General features: G+C 49.3%; 9 protein-coding genes across 9 annotated transcripts; 2 read left to right on the top strand and 7 right to left on the bottom strand.

The window, feature by feature from the left end:
- Nucleotides 1-411: 411 nt before the first annotated feature.
- Nucleotides 412-2536, bottom strand: K444DRAFT_510304 (DUF803-domain-containing protein; the record flags this gene model as incomplete). Its single annotated transcript, XM_024873435.1, has 2 exons — nucleotides 412-1701; nucleotides 1751-2536. Coding segments are annotated over 2 exons (2076 nt in total), but the record flags the coding sequence as incomplete, so codon positions are not given.
- Nucleotides 2537-2717: 181 nt separating this feature from the next.
- Nucleotides 2718-3726, bottom strand: K444DRAFT_268265 (uncharacterized protein). Its single transcript, XM_024871458.1, has one exon. It carries the CDS (start codon nucleotides 3628-3630, stop codon nucleotides 2905-2907), a length of 726 nt encoding a protein of 241 aa, XP_024727321.1. The 5' UTR covers nucleotides 3631-3726; the 3' UTR covers nucleotides 2718-2904.
- A 3294-nt stretch (nucleotides 3727-7020) lies between these two features.
- On the top strand, nucleotides 7021-8572 carry K444DRAFT_547226 (uncharacterized protein; the record flags this gene model as incomplete). Its single annotated transcript, XM_024876292.1, has 7 exons — nucleotides 7021-7189; nucleotides 7297-7382; nucleotides 7438-7542; nucleotides 7595-7673; nucleotides 7724-7897; nucleotides 7949-8090; nucleotides 8143-8572. The coding sequence occupies 7 exons, from the start codon at nucleotides 7021-7023 to the stop codon at nucleotides 8570-8572; spliced, it is 1185 nt and encodes a 394-aa protein (XP_024727320.1).
- Nucleotides 8573-8814: 242 nt separating this feature from the next.
- K444DRAFT_621796 (mitochondrial matrix Mmp37) lies at nucleotides 8815-11004 on the bottom strand. The gene is made up of 3 exons (XM_024881975.1): nucleotides 10868-11004; nucleotides 10402-10815; nucleotides 8815-10206 (listed from the first exon to the last, which is right to left on the bottom strand). Exons 1-3 carry the CDS (start codon nucleotides 10883-10885, stop codon nucleotides 9112-9114), a joined length of 1527 nt encoding a protein of 508 aa, XP_024727319.1. The 5' UTR covers nucleotides 10886-11004; the 3' UTR covers nucleotides 8815-9111.
- A 680-nt stretch (nucleotides 11005-11684) lies between these two features.
- K444DRAFT_657400 (MAD-domain-containing protein) lies at nucleotides 11685-14307 on the top strand. The gene is made up of 2 exons (XM_024886154.1): nucleotides 11685-11851; nucleotides 11931-14307. Exons 1-2 carry the CDS (start codon nucleotides 11741-11743, stop codon nucleotides 14097-14099), a joined length of 2280 nt encoding a protein of 759 aa, XP_024727318.1. The 5' UTR covers nucleotides 11685-11740; the 3' UTR covers nucleotides 14100-14307.
- Nucleotides 14308-14638: 331 nt separating this feature from the next.
- K444DRAFT_603677 (BIR-domain-containing protein) lies at nucleotides 14639-17832 on the bottom strand. The gene is made up of 4 exons (XM_024878783.1): nucleotides 17454-17832; nucleotides 17109-17402; nucleotides 16949-17058; nucleotides 14639-16902 (listed from the first exon to the last, which is right to left on the bottom strand). The coding sequence occupies exons 1-4, from the start codon at nucleotides 17610-17612 to the stop codon at nucleotides 14775-14777; spliced, it is 2691 nt and encodes an 896-aa protein (XP_024727317.1). The 5' UTR covers nucleotides 17613-17832; the 3' UTR covers nucleotides 14639-14774.
- Nucleotides 17833-19910: 2078 nt separating this feature from the next.
- Nucleotides 19911-20610, bottom strand: K444DRAFT_268119 (uncharacterized protein). Its single transcript, XM_024871457.1, has 2 exons — nucleotides 20476-20610; nucleotides 19911-20428 (listed from the first exon to the last, which is right to left on the bottom strand). The coding sequence occupies exons 1-2, from the start codon at nucleotides 20528-20530 to the stop codon at nucleotides 20031-20033; spliced, it is 453 nt and encodes a 150-aa protein (XP_024727316.1). The 5' UTR covers nucleotides 20531-20610; the 3' UTR covers nucleotides 19911-20030.
- Nucleotides 20611-20671: 61 nt separating this feature from the next.
- K444DRAFT_621793 (uncharacterized protein) lies at nucleotides 20672-20971 on the bottom strand. The gene has a single exon (XM_024881974.1). It carries the CDS (start codon nucleotides 20935-20937, stop codon nucleotides 20710-20712), a length of 228 nt encoding a protein of 75 aa, XP_024727315.1. The 5' UTR covers nucleotides 20938-20971; the 3' UTR covers nucleotides 20672-20709.
- A 555-nt stretch (nucleotides 20972-21526) lies between these two features.
- K444DRAFT_575921 (uncharacterized protein) lies at nucleotides 21527-24618 on the bottom strand. Its single transcript, XM_024877497.1, has 6 exons — nucleotides 24436-24618; nucleotides 24273-24365; nucleotides 24134-24219; nucleotides 23438-24084; nucleotides 22357-23364; nucleotides 21527-22309 (listed from the first exon to the last, which is right to left on the bottom strand). Exons 1-6 carry the CDS (start codon nucleotides 24472-24474, stop codon nucleotides 21594-21596), a joined length of 2589 nt encoding a protein of 862 aa, XP_024727314.1. The 5' UTR covers nucleotides 24475-24618; the 3' UTR covers nucleotides 21527-21593.
- Between the last annotated feature and the right edge of the window lie 52 nt (nucleotides 24619-24670).

Here is a 24670-nt window from a genome sequence, read left to right as displayed (position 1 = left end):
AGATGAAAAAGGACCGGAAACGGAGAGAAATCAAGTATGGGATGAGCCATTCGACTCATGCTCAGCTCACAAAGGCATCATATACCAAGGAGGAAATAACGTCTCAACGCAGTATATCGTATATGTCATATGCTAGTGCACAGCACTTCCGTTCCATTCATGCATCATGATGCAGGTATCTCTATAGTACAGTCGTTGCCTTTCCATTTAATCATCATTGAAACGCCATGTAAACCCTTATATAAACGCCCCATGTGGCCCCGTCCCATCATTAAACGGCGGTGGCGGGTCTTTCCCTTTGCCATCCCATTTCCTTGCCTGAGAATCATAATACTGCTCTTCCGGACTCCTTTTTTGGACTTCTGCATCTTTGTCTTTGGAGCCGCGGCGTGGAGGCGTGAGGTCGCGTCTGGGTGATTCACGTTCTGGACTTGCAGTCATCTGTGGTGGTTTGTCGTCCGCCATCCAGGATTCTTCTTCCTCTACATCTTCGTAGGGTGGTAGTGCGGGGTTTCTCCCGGTGTTTGTATCGCCTTGCACTAAGCCTAACCGCTCCTCCTCGGTAGCTCCCTTGGCCGCTGCCCCGTGACTGCCTCTTCGCGCCCCTAATCCTTTTCGGACCATTGGGGATCGACTCTGAGGCATCGGGTTCTCATCGGTTCCTTGAGTTGCAGAACCTTTCCTGAACACGTTTTGGAAGGAGAATTGCCTCCTCGCCGAGTGCGGAGGTGGTGTTGGTCCTAACGCTGGGTTGACGCTACTCCCCCTACTCCCTGTCCGTCGCGAATCTGCGTCATCGACGATCGTTATATGTCTCGCAGCAGGACCCTCGTATTCTGTTTTCTGGTCTTGAAGTGGCTGTCCATATGAGTGGTCTGGGCCTGACATATCGTGGCCGTAATAAGCAGTTCCATCATTATCAGCTTTATACGCAGGGATAGAGATCTCGGTCAATGGCACAGGGTGCATTGGACTTTGAGGTTGTGCTTGATTTCCAGCACGAGATCCTCTGTGTTCAATAACCGATCTGGCTCTTGTTCGAATGCTACCAAAGAAAGACGATCCTAGGCCTGCGGTATTCGGACGCTCCTCATCATGATCGGAATCTTCTGATGAGTCCGAAGGGAAATGTGACATGCCGAGAGGTGGATGTTGTTGAGGGGTGTAGGGTGTGCTGTGGGCAGCCTCGAAGGCCGGGAAAGGTGTAGCAGTGTTGCCTCGAGACCGTACGCTTGGGTTCGTTCCATATGTTGTTCTGCGCCTTCGAAGGCCATCCCATTCGATTTGCTCTCCCTCTTGAACTGGCTCCAAATCTGCTAGCTTCTCCGCGCGTAATCTCTTGACTTCGTCTATTTCCCACTTTTGTCTTGCTGTTGAGAATCGTCTAACAATGGCTGCTGTTCCCCGGATGGCATCTGCCTTTGGTTCTGATTCTGGCTGTTCTTGTTCAGCAATGGTACGGAGTTGGTCGAGATCGCCGGCAAAGACTGCTGTATCCGGAACGTCTTTGGCGGATTTGGAGAGCTGGAGGAGGACGACTCCAGCACAGATAACGAAGAATCCCATGACGACGGTGATAATAGAGGTGACGGTTCCTTTGAAACCTCTGAAAAGGATTGCAGACGTGATAATTGTGGAGCTCGTAAAATAAACATAGTATGTCGGCGTGACCAACGCCGCGTTGAATAGATTTAGTGCTTTCTGTGAAGAGGATTAGTAGATTCTCCTGAGGCTTGGACCAAAGACTTACATTTAGATAGATAATTTCGGTCACAAGCGTTGTGATGACGAAAACGAACAGGACGTAGAGAAACCACTGGTTGAACTGAGGTGTGCCTCCAATCTGAGCAACGATGGCAGCACCAAGACCTTGAGTAGCAACCACACTCAGACCTCCAATCAAACTGCAGATTGACAGATACACGAGCATAGTCTTTTTCCCGTACCTTGGCCCAGCCCAAAGCGCAATGAATGCGCAACCAATAATGACCACTCCTGCGTAGGACAGAAACCCAGGCGCAATAACGAAGTGCTGCATCTCTTGGATATTGGCTGCCGAGGACTCCGAGGGCGCATTCATCACAATGACCACAGACCCAATGATGCACAGAAAGCACCCAACCTTCCCAACCATACTCAATCGTTCGTTCAGGAATATTGCTGACAGAACCGTCGTAATAACCACCGACAAGGCTCCCAATGGCGTAACCAGAATAGCATCAACGAAGGCGTATGCGACGAAGTTGCAGATTTCCCCAATAATCATCAATGTCATGCCCGTCCACCAGTACGTGTTCTTCAGATATCCGTATCCTTCACCCGCTACCTCCTGGTATTTGTCATTCGCCTTGAGCAACCCCTTCTTCTTCAGCACAAAAGATACCCCAATGAATACCCCTGATGCTATCGCTAACGATATACCGATTGCCTTGTATACCGGAGGCCTAGAGGCCGTCGATGGATTTGTTGTGCTCGTCGAGTTCGCTCTTGCGTACAGCAGGTGTGCTGTCGCCAGAGCATGTGCTGTTTGATCCATGAAGGCAAATTGGGTGGCGGAGAGTCGCCGAGGAGAGTGAGAGAGTCGTAAAGTATCGCACCGATCAACAGCGCCGCCGACCAAGGTCTATCGACGGTTCGTTAGGCTAGCCGTGATAGTTGCAATCGTTAACGAATGTTTTCGCGGCTACCGTGAGGACGGCATAAGATCTGCTTGTATACGAACAGCTCGAAGGTATATTGACAGGGAAAGTGTGCTGATATCGAATCTAGACTAGCAATGTTGGAACTCTCTGTTCGTCGAGTTACAGAGTCGCGGGAGGCTGGTCGTATTTGAAACGGTTGCTGTGGTGGAGGTTGTTTGGATCGGAGGCTCAGCGCCAAAACCTGCAGGGTGGGTCTGGGGAGCTAAGAATAGCCCTCGACTGTGCTCACGAGTGTCAATGGTATGGAGACAGAAGCAGAGCTCTTTTCTTCGTGTGGGCAGGTTGTGCGAGTGCGAGTCTTGTATGTCAGGGAGGATCTGGGCGGATGGGTGTTCGGGAGGTGATGAGAGCGGGCTGGTGCAAGTTTGCTCTTGGCCCCTGTTCGGTTGGCTGGTGATGGCTGGTGATGGCTGAAGAGAGACTCGCTTGGAGCGGCTCTCCGTACTCCGTACTCGCTTCGTGTTGCGTCGCAATCAAGATCAAGAAACGAGGCTGTGCAAAACCGATTACAGTCCGTACAGTACAGCCGTACAGTTCCGGGTCTCACTTCTGCCAGCGACCGTCCGACGAGGAGCAGCGATCGCGACAAACCATTGGCTTGGTTCTGGGGGTGGCGCGCTGGGGTCAGGCCTCTTGGGGTCCGTTGCCTCCAACGTCCACACAGTTCGCATGTGGGCTTGGCAGCTGAATCGTGCAGCGACTTCTTTATCGATTGTTGCAGGATATGTGGATGCTGTGCTGTCTCTACCAGGCAGTTCTTTGGTACCGCTCTCCGCTCGCAGCAGCATGGAGTATGCAGAACGATGAGTACATCACGAGCAAGTGGTGATGGCATTCCCAGATGTGGACATCGCAAGGCCAATCTATCCGCCAACGCAAATCCTGATGAATGTTCAACCAAGCGATGACAACCCCCTGGTGTCCTCATCGTGCCGCGCGGTGACGACTGGCTCCAGGTCTCGATTTGCGGAGAGCCCCTTGTGGCCCTGCAGCAGTGTGCTGCTCGAGCAACCGAGGCCTATCAACCCCCCCTCTATGACAGCGTTTGGTCCCCATGCAACTGAAGTTTGTAACCGCTTCAAACCAGGACGTGCTCTCAAGCATCGAACAGATCAGACAAGTCAAAGCATCAGGACCCCAGAGGGCCAGACGAGGCCCTTCCAGTTCGTCCGGCCGCTTGCGAGGCCACCCTCTCCATGTCTCACCAAAATGCGGATTTGTGGGCTGTCGGAGATCCTCTTAACCGGCTGGTGACCAAACCTCGAACTGCTTGCGTCGTCTCCGGGCTTTGCGAGAGCCCTCCGATGAGTGACATTCATTATTGTTTCTTTTTGGGCTATTTCGTTTTTAGATTATTGAACTTGGGATGTGGCTAGGGTTCAATACGTCTGAGCTCCTAAGACCGCAGTATCTGAGGAGCTGATGTGCAGGACACTTTGAGCTAAGATCCTGCTCAGCAAGGCTGACTCTCTAGTGTAGGCTCTGGAGGACGTCAGCTTATTCTTAGACCCCATAACTTCCAGATCGAGCCCGCCTCTTAGCTCTCTTGTTCTTTGTACGTTCTGCCCCAGTACCATTTTTCTTCTTCTTTGCTTTCTCCTTCGATTCAATAGAAGGGAGCCTCGGTCACGTGACACTAAAATGCTCCACGTCCCACGCCCCCATCTACATTTGATTCAGACCTGATAAAGGCTTCAAAAGAAGTTCGGGCGGAGAATTATAGCAATTCACCTCTATGGCTGCCAGTTTCTAACTTTCTCAAACCGCCGTGTATTCTCATTGCTCTCTTTCTTGCATTTCGTCCCTCATTCAAGCCCTCTCTATTGCCTTAAAAAAAAAAAACTTCAAATTGGCGAGTATCTTTCACATGCTCCATGGTTTCATAGAGGCAGACCGTTTATATAACGAAGTTTACCCAATGCCATAGCACTACTGATATTCAAGTCGACGGATCGTGTGTTTCGCCGCGAAAGCAATCAGATTTCCGGCATCTTCTTCTTAGGTGATGTGCGGCATAAACTGCCGAGCATAAGGCCTGGCAAGCACTATCGCTCTCATAAATATCTACATATATCCCAATAGCCTTGACCTCACGTCATCCTACCCTTTCTCATTATCTTCATTCCAACCTCGACAGCTCAAGGTCCTACCTTTTCACCGCCAGCCGTAAATAATTCATCACACCGTATCGTTTTACACCAACCACGATGATGACAAGCTTCACTAGTTGAGCAATAGCTTGGATCATACAGAACTACATTCCACATTGCTTTGCGGTCACTACTATTGGATTTTTGATTGGTTGGCATATGAAGTTGGATGGTGTTGAGGAGGAGCAGTTGTGGTCCTATGCTGACTGGATGGCTGGCTGAGAGCGTCAGCTTCTGAGGTGAGCCACCAGAGAAGTATTCTCTGCCACGCTCAGTGCGCAGAAAACCCCTAATATGGCCTGCACTGACCTGCTAGGTTGAAACTTTCAAAAGGGCTGCCTTAAAAATTTGCATGTCATCCTATTTGCTTGCCCCCTCGCTGTTCCTCTGGCTTATCAGATCCTCGCTGCCGGAACAGTATGCCGGTGGAAGCAAAGATGGTTATCTTAGTGACGGAGGGAGGCTAGTCTAGAAAGAGCGCAAATTCAAGGGAAGCGCTAGATGGGCAAAAGTGGCCGAAGGGAAATGTCAGACGTAGTCAAGATCGGGTGAACGAAGCATGGTCATGAGGCTCAACGTTCGGCTCATATCGTGGAAAAGAAACCATTCGAACAAATTGCTCAGCCTCGAGGATCCTGATCAAAGAAGCATCAAACATCCAAATGTTTCGTTTCCCAGTTTCTATCAGAACTTCGGGAAATTACTTCACCCCCTACAGGATCCCCAAAGCTCGGTTCAAAATCGCGATCATACAACATTCCTAAATCGTCCCTGCATCCTATCCTTCTGCCTTCTGGAAGCCATGAACGTCATGCCGTCGCAGCAAAGACGTCGTGTTGCCGCTTCGGGAGAACAGATTTATCCCGATTCATGCCCTATGCCGTGTCGGACGAGCCGAAGAAACGTTTGTGCGAAACGGATGGGAAGGGGAGTATGGAGAAAGAGAGGAATATTAGATGAACCATTTTCAAGGGAGCTTCTCCTTTCTTTTGCGAGAGGGTTTCGGCAAATAAGGGCCCTAAAGGGGACAGTCCCCCTTTCCCCTCGCTTGATATTCAACACTCAAACGAATAGCCCTTCTTTCATCCCGAACCAATGGGATCGAGTTTATATGGAAGGCTATCATGCGCAACTTAGCTCTTGCCATTATTCTGCAACCACTGGGATTCCCAGAAGCTAACACTTCTGTTTTAATTACAGAACCTAAGCGGCTAGTCCACGTGATATTTACACGTGACCTAACGATATTCCAGGCTCTTCATCACAACGTAACATTGGTCTCGCAGCCAGATCGTCGAGGCCACCGCCGAGGTTGAATGCATTCCGTCCCGTCCGTCTGCATGCTACTTGCAAGACTTGGCTCGGCTCGACATGCGCTGAGAAGACAGAAGCAGGAGATAGTGCTCAAAGAGGAAGGAGCTTACATGTACTCGCTTGTCCAGATCGTGACAGTTGCTATTGACGGCTGGTGCACGACCACGGCCAGCCGCCCAATTAATTTGCAGCTCGTCTTGCGATTAGCTCGCGAGATCTCAGGATCGGAGCAAGCAGGCAACGTGCAGACAGATGGCAGGCGTGACAGCGCCACACCCCGACTCGGCTGCAAGCCGAACAGCTCAACTCTATTCTTGCATCTCCTGTGATTGCTCGAAGGCCACGGAAAGCCCACATTTTGCGGAGCAGCACCAGCGCAGGGTTTTGGACACCGCTCAAGCGGCCCAGAGCTTATCATGGAGAGCTCCCCACGCTCTCAGCAGGCCAGCCATACCGGCCGGTATCACCGTTGAGTCTCGAGTCTGGATGAGCCCTCCCTGGATGAGCCCTCCCGTCTGGCATCTGCTAATTTTCGAAAGCAGGCCATTGGTGGGGTCCCCCCTGGGACCTAGTAATCTAACGGCGAGGTTTGTTCCTGCCGGAGTACCTTCCCTGCTGTAGCTCTTCTTAAGCACGTCGGTTCCTTCTTTGCAGCTCACTTGCTTAAACCAACCTCTCTTATCAGGAGATCACACATCTGGAGGTATCTGGAGGTATCCCACGGTACGGATCCCCACAACTATAACCTCAACGACTCCTCTGCTCGAAGATGGGCACACTGCCTGGCACATGCGATTTCTCCACCATGACCTTTGGACGATGAACCCCGCCCCAGGCCGATCAGAAAGCCTACGATGTCGGTCAACGATACTACGTGCTCTCCAACCGGCACGTGTTCCATCTTAGACGGTGCTTTCACCAACGGAACGTTCTTTGATGCTCAATATGATCCCAATTTCCCGGCGCCTATCTGGCGCTCGAGGCTGGAGCTCGCATTCATCTGTATCTTCAATTCAATGTCTCGTAAGACGGATTTCTTCCCTGTCATCATTTGCTATATCCACACCATTCTCGAAATATTCCTTACCGGTCGTCCCAACGTGGGATTTCATCGACTAACAAGGACACAGTAATGGTAATAACTGCCAGACTATGGTATCGATGGCGGAAAATAAGACGATTCCGAGGGGACGACAGGTGGATGGGTGTCGCGGGCGTAAGTGAAACATTGTGGAGAGATACCCATCTTACCTTTCACTGATGATATTCAGTTCTTCTTGATGATATATTTTGCTTGCCAGATCGGTACGAATATATTTGGGAGCGGCTTACATATGCAAAATGTGCCTGAATGGTGGAGAGAGTATCATTGGCATGTTAGTGTCCTTGAATTTAGCCAAAATGCGGAACCATACTGACGGAACAAAGTTTATGTTTGGATGGGCTGGATACTACATTGTGACGAGCTGTATAAAGTTGTCTGTGTGCTATTGTTTTCTGCATATTTGTAAGTGTCAGATATCACTTCACTTCAATACTTAGCTGATACTTTCCCAGTGCCGAAACATTTCAAATGGCTCCGAATTGGTGTCCATGGCCTCTGCGCAATCATCATCAGCCTTATGATCACGCTATGTATGTCCTGGTGGGTTGGATGCGAACCATTCGATAGTAATTTTCTTTGGAGCCACCTCTCCACAAGGTGTATAAACTATGATATCTTCAGGTGGCGTAAGTTCACAAACCACTTCTCCTTCACAAGATCATGCTAACATCCAGCAGTATGGGTCGGCTTCAGCATCCCAATCGACCTCATCCTCGTCACGATACCCCTTCAAATCCTGAAGCGCGCAAAACTACGAGACCACGAAAGAAAGCTACTGAAGATGATCTTCTGCGCCACCCTCCTAGGAACCGTTCTTCTGTATGCCTCCCCCAGCAGATCCTTTTTAACAATGACTAACCAAAAGGAAAAGTTCTGTGGGCATCTTCGGTGTATGGGAGACCCGAACTCAGCAAGCAGACGATCCCTTCTACCACGAGATCGCATTCATAATGATGACCGACGTCGAGATATTCATGTACGCACTCGGTGCATCTTTCCCAGGTTCGTCCTCCCCTCCCCCATTCCCACCCCAACAAACCTGTCTAATCCTCAACAGTCCTCTCCCGCTACCTCGTCCAACGGGCCGACCCCGGCCCAGGCGACCACCCCCACAACTCCAATTTCTCCTCCTGGGCGCGCTACATCCCCAATTTCTTTCCCGACACCAACCAAACCAACGGCACGGCGGCCGACAACCTCGTCGAGCTGGAGGCCAACCCTTCAATCAGCAAGCGGCGGCACGACAGCGGGACATCGCTCACGAGCGGCGCCCCCTCCTCCAAACCCTCACGTTCGAATAGCGGGACCATGGATTTCAGGGAGTTCTTGGAGGAGGATGGTGATGAAGATGTGGAGATGGGAGAGAGTGTCAAGGTGCAGACGGGGATTAAACTTAGTGTGGGGACGGAGGAGAGCGTGTTGAGGGATTACGTTAGGAAGAACGTTATTGGGAAGAGATGATAGGGATTAATAGGCTTTCATTAGAGCGGTGGCGTTGGGAGTTTGTTCGATACCAATTGCTTCTATTGTACGAATCAAGATTCATGGATGTTCAAATCGTATTTGTGAAGTTGAAGAAAGTTCCTTTTTATTCGTGACGGTAGGTTGGGTTAACCTCCATATGCAATCCCGACAAAGGAAAGCTGTGGTCTAGCTTTTGCTAGACTGTAATTGAGCCGAAGCTCATCTATGTACTCCAATACCTTCCCACATTACATACATACAAGAAAGGCTCAGATCATCAGGATCTCCCTGAGTCTCAATGCCCGCATAATTTTAGGACATTCAATCCTCCACTTACGTTCAGCGCCCGAACCGAACTCTCACGTTCGTCTCATCATCACTCCTTTTTCTCCTTTTCGTCCTTAGCCGCCTGAGCAGCTTTCCTCTTCCCCTCCCTATACCTCGAGATCTTCTCACCCATATACCGCCAGCTCCTCCCAATCCCCGCAGTCAGCACGCTCTTAAGGCTCTGACTCGTGCTCGGCCAGCTAATCGTACTCTTAATCACGCCCCGGACCTCCATCCTCAGATCCTCGGGCGGCTCATTCGCAATCCTCCTCTCGAAACCCCCACCCTCTCGCCTGTTAATCCTCGTCGCGTCCTCGTCACTCGCCGCTTCCAACATCTTATTGAACTCCAGTTGCGGAATCTGGTATTTCTTCTGGTATTGGAAGTACAGCTTTGAGCGGAATGCTTTGGGGAGGCGGCGGACCATGTTCCCGCGTTTGATGGGGTCCATGTCTTGTGCTAGGCGGACGTTCGCCGAAGGGTCGGACGACCAGTCGGGGTCGGAGCATTTGGAATCGTTGAAGCTGACGTTGGGGAGATTGTCGATTAACGGGGAGTAAAGACGCCGGAAATGTGGGAGGTTGTTACCCACTATGTTGGCGACTTTGGAGGGGTCTTCGGTGGGGAGGACCATGCGGGGGTCGCCCATGTAGCTGATGCTTGCTATCGTGCCGTAGAGTTCTTGTTCTGTGAACGTTGGTGGTAGCAGTAATAGGGCGGTTCGTAGGGCTGATAAAAGATTAACTTGGTTTGCTAGTCGTACTCGCGGATCATCTCGAAGGATTTTGACTGGTTTGTGGAGTCGTCCAGCTAGGTATAGTGTCGTCCATTCGGAGAGGTCCGTGCAGAGTGTATCCAAGTTCACGACGCCATATTTGATGAGCGTTCCATTGACCGTCACATAGGGATTGAAGTAGACCCCAGCTCCCAATTTGTCTTGAACCCATGATGTTGCACCAGATCCGAGTGATCCGAGGGCGGAATAATGATCTCGATGTTGTGTGAGATTGAGAGAATGCCAATGCTGGGTATAGGAGACGCCAAATATAAAGTCGATCATCTTCGGATTGCCGGCTTGTGCTTTGACAACGGCAGCTGCGGGCTTCGAGTGTATTGAAGTAGCACTTGACGGCGCTACAGCGTTCTGTATAAATGTGTTAGTATATCTTGCTATAGACTGCACGGTATACATTGAACCAGACGAGGCGGTACAATTTGGAAACATTGTTCCGGGAGCGACGAATGCACATAAATTCAAGATCCAACATAATTTCGATACCCAATACAACAACTATATCCAAATTACACTGACCCAACACGGAATAAAACATTCACGTACCGGCTTGGATTGTGGGAACACCCCAGACCCGTATGCAAAAGCATATCTTATAGGCGCTCTGAATTGCCATAGAATCTGCCGTAATGCCTCCTTGAATTCATCATTGATCACTATATGCTGGTTCACCCCAAAGTTCGAATGCGGCAATTCAGAAAACTGAGATATAGCATAGTTTAGGTTGTCCTCCCAATCGCTTGGCGCAACCGTTGTAGGACTGGGTTTCAATGTTCCAGACGAGTTGGAAGACTCAGACGAAGGTGAAGGAGAGGCTGCTTCGTTGGACGCGAGCTTCGATGTTCCAGGACCTTTGGTAGATTGTGAAGCCAGGAATCGTCGCGCGGGGAGGGAAGGTTGTATAGGCCATGATCGACTCGATGATCCAAAATATCTGGTACATTGAAGTCCGGGGCGTTGCTGCCGGACGGAGATGTCAGTACGCATGTGACAGCCAGATGGTGAAGCTTACGGCATAGCGGAGAGCCATTGTACGTCAGAGAGTTGTACAATGAGTCTTATTCGAAATATAAACAGGTGTGTGCAGCAGACGCTGCAGAAACGTCACCGCGCGTCAATCTCCATCGAGTTGCCAAATGTACGAAGGTGATAGCTGGTCAATGAGATTTTACAGGATTCCCGTCGCTAGGCGAGACGAGGCGTTAACCCCACGCTGTCGCGTCTAGCGGCGGCACCCCCCGTCAGTGGCAGAAATCAAAAGGGGCAATTTATGGATGCCCCCTCTGGTCTTTTGGACATTCAACTTTACATAAATAGCAGAGCGTGAGATCCCATATACGTAACCGGATTGAAATGTTCAGATAGCTCGTTGTGCCTTGTCATTGGTCTTGAACGCAGAAATTCAGACGCCGACCAAACCTCGAAACTCAGGTGTAGCGTAGAAAATGGAGCATTGGATACCAATGTCTAAATAGATCTAGTTCAATTAAAGAGCTCCGGGTGCAATTTTGCAAGGCTGAAGTTAAGGTTGAAATGGTATGCTGTGTTGACGTCGTGGCAGGACATCAGTTGGGCTAGGAAGGTTGAAAGTCTCATTGAGGATTGGAACATTGATAGCTGAAAGTTTCACATTCTACGGCACATTTCATTCTCTTCGGAGATCTTCCCAAAGCATTGACTTTCTTCTCGAGAAGGCATGAACGAGTGAAAGCTCGAAGAGGGGTTGGGAAGTCGCTTGCGGCCATTCACCCCGCCAACCGCTGGACAAAGAAATTGTTGTTTGCTCCACGTGACGTCGAAATCGTGAACTTCCTTTCATCCTCTTGCGACAACACCAACGACCCAACCACCATTCGAGCGCGCAAAGCGTTCAACATCTTCCAGAATGAGGGCGCATACGCCTCAGCAGGCGACCGAGGCATCGAGACGGAGAAGCTCAATCGGGGCCGGTCACCGAGTGAGCATGGGCAGTAGCATTCCCAGAGTGCAGTCAAGGGTAAGCTTTCGTGAATCTCCCCATCGCAGAGGTTCGATCTGTTACTAGAGTATGTCCATATACTGATACCATATTCTAGATTGCTCTTGCCCGCGCAGCGAACTCACAACCTTCATTCGACTTCCTTACAGGCGCAGAATCAGGCCGACCACCATCCAGGGACAACTTCCGCAACTCAACAAGAATTCCTTCAGGCGGCCCCCCAAGAGAAGAGTCGACTTTCGAATCCGACCAAGACCGGGAGAAGAGACGCCGAGAGATGGACGAACTGAAGGCTGAGGTCAAGACATTAAAATACACCATCGATAATCACAAGCAGGAGGAAGAGCTTGCAGAGCTCCGACACGAGAGTGAACTTAGAGATGCCCGACGGAAAGCTGAAGATGATTTCAACAAGAAGCAGGCGGCCGAAGCGGAGAAGTCTAAAGCTGTGCGACAATACGAAGCTTTACAGAAGGAAGTCACGGAATTGAAGGGCGCAGCAGCAAACGAGAAAGCAGCTCTCGAGCGGCGTTTACGGGAGACTGAAGAGAGCAAGCGTCTACTAGAAGAAGAGATTGAAGATATCAAATCCGAGCGAGAGGAGAGTATCCGTGGAATCGAACGCAAGTCCTCAGAACTCGAGACCAGAAATGCGACATTACAACGGACAGTGGAGGAACTGCAGCAGGATTCCGACAGAAGAGAAGCCCTCCTACAAGATACTCAGCAAAAGCTAGCAGACAAAGATACCGCATATGGTGCATTAGAAGCCGAGGTACTTCGGCTGAAAGCACAGGGTGGAGATGCGGATACTCTTGGAGTCATCAAGCGAGAGCTTAGTGAACAGGTTTCACACATCAAGAAGCTCGAGGTCACCAATCGGGAGCAAGCGGCAGAGATTAAACACTTAAAGCAAATCCACAAGAGTGTGGAGGTTGTTGAGGAAGAGAAGAGATCTCTGCAAAGAAAGCTAGATGCGATGGACGGACTTGAGAATGAACTCGGAGAAGCAAGAATTCAGCGTCAGAGGCTGGAGGACGAACGCCTAGCTTGGACGGCGTATCTTCAGAGTGAAGCCGGATCTGATGGTCAACTCGAGTTCGATTCTCCAGAAGCTTTGGCCAGAGCACTCGTTGCAGAGCGCCTCCAGACAGCAACTTTAGTAGAGCGAATCGGTGGTCTGGAGCCAGAGCTGTCTTCAAAGGATAGCCTCATTCAATCTTTGGAAGCAGAGAAATCCAAATTGGCTGCGGAAATTGAGAAGCTCAAGGCGAGTGGGGGTTCTGGTAGTAGCAAAGCTCAGCTTCGTCTAGAGAGACAACGGGCACTGGCAGTCAAGGAGGCCGAGTACCTACGAGCTCAACTTAAAGCATTTGACTCTGAGGATACCATATTTTCGGAGAACGTGGATAAGTCGAATGTCCAACGTATCCAAGAGCTTGAGGATATGGTCGACCAATACAGACAAGAAGTCCAGACTCTCCATGGTGAACTTGCAACTCGAGAAACGCAACCAGCGCCAGCTGCAGAACCAACTGGTACTAAACGTCCTCGAGATGACTCGGACGACAACGAGCGTATTGGCCAATATGCAAGAAAGAACCGCAAGTTACAGGACGAGCTGACCACCCTCCAAACTTCCAACAAACTCCTGCAAAAAGAGCTGTCTGTGACCAAGGAGCGCCTGACATCCGCCAGTCAAGCCTCCAAAACCCGAATCCTCTCACTCCGATCCAATCCTACATCCGATTGCGCAGCCATCAAACAATCCACCCTCGAGGCCCTGCGCAAAGAAAACGCGGACCTTCTCTTGCGACTCGAAGCAAGCGGGCCTCTTACAACCGTCCCGGCCTCCTCTCTCGCCGCATCCCAACATGCCATCACTGCCGCGCAGGAAGCTCTCGCCTCAGAGAAAAAGCGCAATGACCGGCTCATGAAAGTTTGGGGCGCCAAGTCCTCCGAGTTCCGCCAACTAGTCATCTCCCTCCTCGGGTGGGATGTAGTCTTTATGAAAGATGGAAAGATGCGCGTTACATCGTTCTTCTACCCCAGCAAAGGCGACGATGAGAACAGCATCGTCTTTGACGGCGAGAAAGGCACGATGAAGATCAGTGGCGGCCCAGAGAGCGCTTTTGCTGTCAAGATTGCGGATCAGATTAAGTTCTGGGTCAAGGAGAAGGGCAGTATTCCTTGTTTTCTTGCGGCACTCACATTGGAGTTTTTTGACGAGGCCAATAAGGATGGGACTTTGAGAGTTGATGTTTGAGTGTACTCACCTGGGCTGGAACATTCAAGTTCATTGTAGATATTTGCTGCGCTGATGAATGTACGTGATGGGCTTGTACAATGGAGTTATAGGTCCAGGGGCCGGCTTCTTACGAGGGATATCACTTGCAGAGACATTGCAAAAGGTGGTGGCATCATTGTTGAAGATTTAAGAACATGCAATACGATAATTCATCCTACAATCCCAGCCACCTCAGTGTACTAAGCCAAGCTACAGTAAACTATGACGAACCGTAACATATAACACGGACTAATTTCGTAACGACTTGCTACTTAAATCACGCTTTTCGTTTCATATTTCCTTTCTCCACAAGTGTTAGATAAAAATTGTTTCGCAACGACTTCCATCCCATACTTGCTCTTATCCCAGTAGTTTTTTCGTCTTAACCCCCCCCCTTTTTTTAAACCCCTGGTTTCGTCTGAGCTATTCTTTCTTCCGAAAAGTGTGGCAAGGAATCTCTGTAAATATACGAGCTTTCCCGATACAATCCGAAGTTCAGATGGAAGCTTTTGAACTCCCATGCAGTCACATGCAAAAGGATGCAGCCTTGTTCAGGAGTAAATCAGGACAATACGAAAATTCATTCAAATCTGCACTCCCAACGCCGGTATGTTCGTGATGCCAACCCCACCAAATCATTAACACATACCGAATCTACTCAACACACTCAACACCTTCCAACGCACGCATAGCTCTCGTCCCCTCACTCTCAAACTTACCCACCATCCTCTCACAATCATTCTTCAGCTTCTCTTCCGCCATTTGAGCGTTATGATGTATCCACTCCTCAACAGTCATCCTCTTTTCTGGACTTGTCAAGTCCCCATTTCTGATCTTGTCTATCGCACCACCTAACAAATCTGCTCCATTACCAATGACATTCTCACCACCAGGTGATTTCATGAAGATCGCTTCCAAATCAACCGCTGTCCATGGGTGAAGAGTTTGAAGGCCAGCAATGACATTGCGTTTTGATGGTGAAAGGGATGGCGTAGTAGGAGCTAATGGGATCCGCTTTGCAGTTGAATGTGGAGTTGCCGTCTTCTTCGTTGCCGCCGAAGGTTTGGAGGAAGGCGGGTGGTTTTCTGCGTCTGAGGACTGAGGCGACTGGGACGGGGTTGCCTCCATTGGAGCTGGTGTTGGCGATCGCACCACTGGAGCTGGCTTGGTTTCCATTGGGGCTGCTTTAGTTTGAGCAGGAGCTTTCTCTACCGCGGTGGATTCCTCCACTGTAGCAGTTGGCTGGGAAGAAGCCTCAGGAGTTGCCTTTGGTGGTCGGCCTCTAGATTTCGCAGTTTTCGACTTGATAGCCTTGGGCAGGGGTTCCACTCTTGCTGGATTTGGCGCTTCTCCTAGCGGGGTGTAAAAGACCTCATTTGTCATGCTCATTTCTTCAACATGAATGACTTTCTTGCCTTTGGCCGAAGGAATGCTCTCAGGAACTTCAATGCTAGGGATTGGTGCCTGAGACTTGTGGACGATCTCTTCAATGTTTCTCGTTCCTGCCTTCTTGCCACCTCGTCCCTTCTTCAAGGTACTGCCTCGTCGAGAAGGTCCGCCTTTAACTACAGTTGACTGACTGGCAACGCTTGCGTCTGTTTCGTGGCCAGAATCATCCTTTGGGGAATCATTTGACTCCTGGTAGTCTCCTATGACTGAGACGTTGTCATTTAGAACAGACCCCCTTGTCGCTCTGTTTGGCATCGGTCTCGTGGGCTGTTTTGAGGGAGCTCTCTGTTTTTTCTGTTGAATTATCGGAGATGATTGCTGCATGGAAATGCTGTGTCCCAGTTCCATCGCGATCTGCTGAGAGGCCTCATCTTCTTCAGCGGCTTGCTGGGCCTGAGCCTCAGCTTCGGCCTCAGCTGCTTTCTTTGCTGCAGCTTGTTGCTTTGCAGAAGGCTTTCGAGCTTGCTTCCCTTTCGCCCCCTTTGCTTTTGGCAATGGCTTCGATTCAACATCCATTGCTTCCAACTCTGCTTCAATCGCAGCATCGTCGACTTCAACGGAGTTCATACCGAACATAGTGTGATCCGCCTTTGCGACTTTGCTTGATCGAGATGAGTTCTTTGCCGGACCACTTGTAGCTGTTTCCATCTCGTCGTCACTCAGACGTCTTTCAAGGTCTGCTTCCAGTGCCTTGTCGATTTCCTCGTCATCCATAAAAGGGGTTCGTAATGATGCCACTGAAGCTGCTGAAGTTTTCCGAGTAGATCTTATGGATGTTCGGCCCTTTCTGCCAGCAGGTTTCGGGACTTCTGGCTGGATATCATCAACGGGCTCATTGATTGATTCGTCCACGGCCATGCTGCCCCGAGTCCGTGTGGCTCTTCGTTTCGGTGGCGGCGGCCCCATCTCAATGGCTGGCACAGTGATATCGTGGTCCTCGCTCTTTCGTTTCCTTCCTCGAGTTGGCTTTGGCTCGGGATCAACCTTGACCTCAAAGTCAGCATCCTCCGGTTCTGGTGCAACCTCAACGGGCTCGCCCTTCTTCGCGCGTGTCTTTCTCCCCTTTGTAGCAGGTGCTTTCTTTGCCTTGCCCATCTTCTTGGTTGCAGTTGCGTTAGTGGCAGTTGTGAGAATGCTGTCTTCGTCTTCCGCTGGACCGTCTGTAACTGATGGGGCTTCTGATGCAACAGTAAACGCCGATTGTGTTGACAGCCTGGAAGCTTTCGATGTCCTGTCTCGCTTTGATTTTGTTCTTTTGACAACTGGGCTTGGTTTATTATTGTTGACGAGGGTGAAGAATGGACACTCGGGCGATCGATTAAAATGCTCCTCCCTTTCTGAGGTTAGTAAAAGAAGAAGGTGCAACCAACTGAACTCACATAGGCTTATCAGACGGCTCCCAGCCATCCAAAGCTAAAGAACAATACGTGCAGGTAGCCATATCATCAGATTCCATTGTTGGCGTGTACTTCCATCCCGAGTCGACCATCTATAACAAAGGTCAGCTTCGCCCACCGTTTGAACATAGGCACAACATACTTGTTTAATCTTGCATTTCCAGCCCTTTTTGGTTTCGTGTGGCCATTTGTCTGCAAATGTAGCCTTTCGGGCATCAATCATCCTGATGCTCGCAGGATATTCTTGGCTCAAATCCCCATCCTGCTTCTCAATTGTCGCAACAATAGCCCAGCCGCAACTCGGAGAATGTTTCAAATGCTCTACCAGCGGATCATCATCTTCCTCCCACCCATCCAGCGCTTTATGGCAGAGAAAGCAGGCGACGTTGTCCGGGTTGCCCTGTGTTGGGTAGTAGAAGAAACCGGCTTTTGCAAGCTAAACGCGTGTCAGTGAGCGTCCCACGAAGCCAGAATTTGAAGTACGGACATCTTCCGCGGAGAGGAACCTGTGAGACCATTTCAAGGACTTGGGTGCCTTTGAGCTCGCGTTTGATGCCCTACGTTTCGACAACTGCTGTGCCGTTTGGAAGGACGTAATTCGGCTCTCAAAGGTGAAAAACTCGTCGGCAATTTCTGCAATTGCCATGTTGAAATTTAATCCTCTTCTACTGAGTAGTGAGTATTGGACGCGGATGTTCTTCTGTGTTAGACAGTCATGAAGATGTTTTGTTTGTGCAGAGCTTTGGTGGATCGCGTCGGGGAGGTGACTTCACAAAGATGAGTAGGATATTCTCCAAACTCAAACTCCGCCAGAATTTTATTGTATGGTGGATAGCAATTGAAGTGTTGATATTCGGAGAGTTGCGTGAAGCATGGTGGGATTGATGAAGTAAGGGCTGACCTGCGTTGGGTTTGTTTACGGCAGAATGTAGGCGGTGACGCTTTTGTACTAGCATATTTTGAGTCACGTGAAACCTCCCCCCATCTTGCAAGAAAATACTACATTTCCGGCGATGTGCAACTCGCTAATGTTTAACGTTTCTACACGTTCCTTAGTTAGTGGCACATAAGTGCTGGCTCTTACTTTACCAGAATCCGAGTAGGACTCCAAAGAAGTTGGAATAAGAGGTAGCAATCAGTGTGTCAAAGGATTAATCACGTTAATCAAATTAATCGATTAATTAATTAATTAATGTGATTAGATTATGATTAACGTGATTCAGATTTTTTTGATTAGATTAGATTAATTAATCTTGATTAATCTGATTAATGCTTGATTAATCACGTGATACCGGAGTTTCTTGACTTTCCTTACTTTTCTCTTTACTTTTACTTATTAATTATTAAATAACCTTATAACTAACTAATAATATTATAATAAAAAATCTAAATTAAGCTAAGAACTAACTAATTACTCCCTTTCTATAATAATAAACTGATTATCTATAAGGGGCGTACGTAATGGCGCATGGACGGGTATCAGATATCGTGGATCTAGTTTCCTATTTTGGGTAAAGCTTGTATGGGATCGCATTTCCTAATTAAGTAAAGGTCTTCGCACGCTTGGCTAAGCACTAGGGAATACATAGAGAGACGCTTCTAGCTTTGGAAAGGGGCATCGATTAGTCTTTTATTGGAATCAACTCTTGGAAATCAGTTACACTTGCAAGCGTCACTCTAAAGCTTACTTACCTTGACTACTTGTGCATCACCCTGCTATTATATGCCTCACAGCTTGGTAAGCTGCGGCCCAGGCCGCCGCTAGGTGGCCGTAGCCCTAATGCGGTAAAGCGTGCTCCCTATGCGGCTAGCGCTATCACGTGTCTAGTCACGTGCTCCATTAATCAAATTAATCAATTAATAATCGATTAATCTGATTAGATTATGATTAGAATATGATTAATGGTAAATTTCCTTGATTAGATTAGATTAATGCCCATTAATCTAATCTAATCTAATCATTTGACACACTGGTAGCAATCGCATGTCCGTAACCGATCGACTGGGAAGTTCGACTCTTGACTTGTTGGGGACTTAGCTTAGAATCGTTATTCCAAAAGTTGAGTATATAATTATTTTTTTGATATATACCCTATGCAATATAAGATACAAAGGAATCCAGGCAATGCAACTGTGAACAATATTCCGATGACCAACCAACTCGTCAGGTTTTGAACACTCAACTGACTTCCGAGTCAATCAACCGTCCCCGATGCCTCTGACAAGAACTTTTTATCAATGATAACCAGCTCAGGTGTCTCAAAAAGGTGACATTCATTCAATAAAAGCGTCCGTCGGGCCCGTTTTTTACTTCGGATATTTATGGGCATTTTTGCCATGAGATGCCTGCTGCCCATGTGACCTTGCCATCTGCAGAGTCATGGTTCAATTGTCCCGAGCCGGTTCCTAAAGTATCCAAATTCTTAGTAGCTCGGACCTGGCTGTTGATGTTGACTGGAAGCACTTGGCCACAAGGAGCCCAGACGACAGAGAGAAAGTCGATATCTTTGTTTGTAGGGTAATCTCCGCTGTAGTTTAGGTCTAGTAAGGAAAAATTATGCCTAGCAGAAAAAGGATAGTCAAGGCCGGCACGTATGCCCAGTTGCATCGTTTGGTCATGCTTGACGTGCTATTTCTCTCCTCGTCGCCTTAATACTTGTGTTTATCCAACACCAGAGCCACTCTACGGCGCTGTTCCAAGTAAGTTGAGATCCACGCGGATTCGTGGATCTGTGGAAGCAGGATCTATTGAGTTTGATGCTTCTTGTCTAAAATTGGAATGTGCATATTGGAGTTAGGGCTGAGCATTATTTTTGGATGTCGATTGGAGAACCTTCAGCTGGCTAAGCAATGTTTTCGGGTACCACCGTCACAGTGACTGTCGCTCACGATTTAAGAGACCACGACTTGGATCTAGTATAATCAAGATGGAGAGAAGCAAAGACACCAGAGCACCATTTTTAATATATCAATACATGGATAAACAAGATACAATTAATTCTCTCCCAAACTTCAGAACATCGCAACTTTCCTCGAAAAGTCAGAGTTTAAAGGAAGGTAGTCTCTACCAACCCTTCTTTTGAGCCAGCCCCTCCGCAGCTTGCATCCCCTTTTGCTCAAGACTGGACTCCATGCCCCCAGACTTTCCACCCGAGTATCCGCCAGACATGCCCCCTCCCATACCTCCACTCTGGCCACCAGAATTGGAGTTATCAGACCCTCCATAGCCACCGCTCTGGCCTCCTCCTCCATAGCCGCCTGAGGATTGGTTGCCGTTGCTGTTGGAGTCTCCGTATCCGCCCGAGGATTGGTTGCTATTACTATTGCTATTACTGTTGTCGTTGCCTCCATATCCGCCTGAGGATTGGTTGCTATTGTCGCTGGAGCCTCCGTATCCACCTGAGGACTGATCATTGTTTCCTCCCAATCCGTCGCTGTTGGAGTTATCTCCGTAGCCACCTCCTAAATGAAGTCAGAGCATATTCATGAGACTGGGGAACTGGACTTACCTTGACCGCTCTGCTGGTCCTGGTTGTTGTTGTTGTTATCGCTTGAGCCGAACATGGCTGCTGTGGATTATTGGTGGTTGGAGAGAAGTGAAGCTGGATATTACAAATGAAGTATATCTTGATGAAGAAGAAGGAGAAGCTTAATGATCTCCAAATTAAAGATGAGAAGAGCTTAATATATACCCAATTCCTCCCTCTCCTCTTCAAACAAGACACAACTCCTTAACGGCCAAGCTATAGACAGAAGCAAGTATCTCTCCTCAAGCTCATCATCGCGTCCCACCTAACCCCACAACCCAAACGTTCCCGGCACTTGCAGTCCCTCGCGCACTCCGAGTCTAATCTCAATCCATCACTCAAACTCCCCTCAAGATCCTGATCCAGACCTCCATTCAACCCAAAGATCAAGTTCGCCCCAAAGCATCCAAACCACCAAACCAAGATCTCGGCCCCTCTCCCCATCCAGCAGTGGCAACAACATGCCACTTTGCCCTCCCCAAAAAAGACCCATCCAAATAATCCGTGCCATGTTGCGGCTATTGAACCTTGAATATAGCGTTCGTGCTGGTGAAAGGCTCATAGGATATAGAAAGCGCAGGAACTCGTCATATCAGCAGCTTATTGATAGCACTTCCCTCCCGCTGCCCCTCCTCAAGCGAGAAACCCTGCGAATGGCATCAGAAATCCCCTTCCCCTCTATTCTCGGAGAAACCGCACTCGGGTTATTTTTGGAAGATGGACGGATTGAGATAGTAGCCCGTGATCTACACTGCAAGAGATTGTTTGGGAGAGGTGTGGGCGTGGTGGCGAGAGGCAGGGCGAAGCGCGGAGATAAAAGTTGGCTGCCAAGAAAAGGGGCAGAAGCTTGGTATTTTAGTTCATTGCGTTGTGGGGACTTTCAACAAGTAGAAAGCTCGATATTCAGGCGAGGGAACACGGAAGGTAACCTTGACGATCAATTGGGCCGCTGAGAATTGAGAAACGCAATGGAAGATTTCACGGAGAATGTTAATACTCACGTGACAACTTACCCCTGAACTGGGGCTTGAGGCTCTTGCTGATCTGTACAAATTGGAATTATAGTAGCTACCGGTATCGCACAAACTGATGCTCGAATCCTACAGTGAAACCGGCTCTCTTGCCTCATACTTGCCACTGACAAATTTCTTGCTCGTTGCAATTTCGACCCAGTTTCCTGCCGGTGAGACTGTGGTGGGGCTCGCAATTGACTCGTCCGCAAATGGATCATCTTCTTCCTTCTCCTTGCCCTTGCTGGGCTCCAGTCTCGACAAGCTGATACCACTTCCAAGCGGTTTTGCTGCAGAGCCATGAATCTCCCATCGTGCTTCAATGTGACCAGGTTCCGGACATGCGCCTTCTGAGCCCAGGAATCTACAGATTACTTTGTGCCACTCATTTGTAAGAGTCACATCGCCGATCCGCCAATAGGCAAGTGACTTTTCTTTGAGGTGAGTACCGGTTGGCTTAGTCTGGCACCCAACAGCTCTCGGCCCCTCGTAAAAGGCGACCAAGACTAGACCGTGGCAGGTTACCGGCTCTGTGCTATATGCTGGGTTCAGACTATACTCTGCCACCAAACCGAGCTTGTCGCCTTGATGTTTCCAAGCGACTTTGAGAAGTAAGGGACCAACGGTGGTAGCATTTTCGTCATCGATATGAACTCTATATGTGAATGCCATGGATGGTTTTGATATGGTTACGAGGTCGACCGTGAACTCATCTGGCTTGTCTCCGATGACTGGATGAATGAACGTCCTATTGGGGCCAATGGCTTCAAGGTTTGGAAAGTTATTGATTCGGATGGTGCCTTCAGCTATCTCAAATCAGTAAGAGCAGCTGTAAATTCGACATAATACTTACTTGAGGAATCGTCGGCCTCAACCTTGTTGTAGGCCAGAGCAATCTCACCACCAATTTTCGCTGTTTTGACCTCTCCATTCTCTAATGTTGCGCTCACGGTCTCGATGATGGATGCATTCAGTCCCGGTTGGTGCATATCAGCGTGTTTGGCCACCACGTGGTTTGTCAACGAGTGGCCAGAGCGAATCGAGGTCGTATCAGACCCGGTAGGAGCATTCTGGTCATTGGATGACAACGCTGCAAGAGCAGCTGCCCTTCCGGTTGCAATGCCTGGTGATGGAGGTGGCATGTTCTCCGGTGTGCTAACGTCAAGTGAGTTCGCTGGCGGCACATACATCGTGTTTCGGACATCTCGCCTTCCCCTCACAGTCCCAGCTTTTCGATTCAGAGTTGACGCCTGTTGGGATCGTAAGGTATTTGCGACATTTGACAGTGCCGCCTGGGCATCTGCATCTTGCTCTGGAATCGGTTCTTTCCGAATATCCAGCTTAAATTGTTGTTGCTCGTTTTCCTGTGCTGCATCATGCTCTGCTTGGGATATTGGGTCATTCATTGCTGCTGGCACAGTGTAACCTTCCGAATCTTTTTGCGCTTCAGAAGCAGGCTTCAAATGAGAGGGTGGTGGCCCAGGCGGCGGCTGAACGTCTGACAAGTCTCCGAATAGAGCTGCACCTGTTGTACCATTTGTTGTGCGAGAAGACGAACCTGTCGGCACCGCATCTGCAATAAAAGCCGAGTCCGCGTTTACTGCACCAGCATTTCCGTTGGTTTGTGAGGTCGGACTCTGCGGTGGAGGAGATTCAGCTAAGGATGAAAGTCGATTGTCCCGCGAAGGAGAATCATTAAGATTGCCCATCGAAGCTTGCGGAGAGGGTCCATCCCTACTTGCAGGGCTTCGGCCAAACGGTTGAAAGCCCTTATTTGGTGATGGATTTCGTCCAAAGGCGCCTACCATGCTCTGACGGCGCTTTCCAAGCATGGTTCCAAAGCGCCTCGAAATTTTGGACTCTATTTTCAAGTCAGTCAACTATCAAGCCTTTACGGTTGCACTTTAGCAGAGCGCCAAGGACGGTGCTCTTACCTCCTTTTTCATTTACGTTTGAATGCTCGCTTTGATTGTCGGTATTAGATCGAGGCGTCTGCGGGGGAGCCAAACTGGCTGCTCCACCGCTTCCACTGCCCGCATTTGACGGTTGCCTTGTCCTTCGCTCATTCAGCGGCTTTCCTGCAATGCTGGCTTGAGACCAGTTCTTTATCTCCTGCGCGGTGTCGATCTCCAATAATGATCTGAGGGTTTGCTCAATAGTCTTTCGGTTTTGTTCAATTACATCCGCTTCATGGGTCTCATATTGGGTAAGTACATCCCGGAGATGGTTCAGTCGCCTTTCGTCCAGGGCTTGAAGAGTCTCGTATATAAAAGGTGCTTGGGAATCCCATGCTGAGGTGGCAGAGTTCAGCCTTGACGATGCTGCATCCACTTTCAGCGCGCTCGCTTTGCCTCCCTTTTTGTTCAACTTGTCGGACTTTTCTTGTGCATCTTCAAGTTCCCTGGCCAAGGAAGACAGATTCCCATGTATTGTTGTCATCGCTGACATCTCGCGGTTGGTTGTCGCAAACGTTCGCAAAGGGTGTTCGACATCTTTCTCTATCCGCTCCGATAGCAAAGCATGCGACTGGGCAATATCCTCGATGGCTGCAATAAGCTTCTTCCATGGCCCGTCAAATATCCTTCGCAGATTGTTAGCTGATTTTCAAAGAGCCGATTCAATAATCCTACCCCAGATCCTGCCCAGTTTCTTGCAACGGCTTGCGTGCGAGTTTCCTCAGACCAGCTACGTATTGATCCTCGACCTTCCGGCGTTCCTGCTGGTATGTTAATCATATTCCAGTGCAGCTGTCGTCCTGATGTATTGTACCTGCAGCCAGTCCGCGATCTCCGAGTTGACTTTCCCGATCTTCTTCACGCGCTCATTAAGTTTCTGGACAGCTCCCTGTGGAGATAGTCGCTCCTTCCAAACCGTTAGCAATCGCACAAAGACTCGAGACTGCACTGAGAATGCGATGCGACAGCTGGCTTACCAACATAGCAGGATATTCCTGCCTCGACAATGCCTCCATGATCGCAGTATTTGCTTGCGCTCAGAGATCAGATGAAAGGCAGCGCATAACCAAGAATAATACACATGTACACTGTTGTCGTCGGCGAGTGGGATGCAGCACCAAATGGCAAGCAATAGGAGCTTTCCAGCTCATCACGGCGTGGGAGCGGCTCTTTTGTTTAGCGGATCATCGGGCCTTGGAAACCATGACCACA

The sequence above is a fragment of the Hyaloscypha bicolor genome (assembly GCF_002865645.1).
Source record: "Hyaloscypha bicolor E unplaced genomic scaffold K444scaffold_183, whole genome shotgun sequence".
In the NCBI taxonomy this organism is placed as follows: Eukaryota; Fungi; Ascomycota; class Leotiomycetes; order Helotiales; family Hyaloscyphaceae; genus Hyaloscypha; species Hyaloscypha bicolor.
Note: the sequence above shows the minus strand (reverse complement) of the source record. Positions and strands in the feature narration are given on the sequence as shown.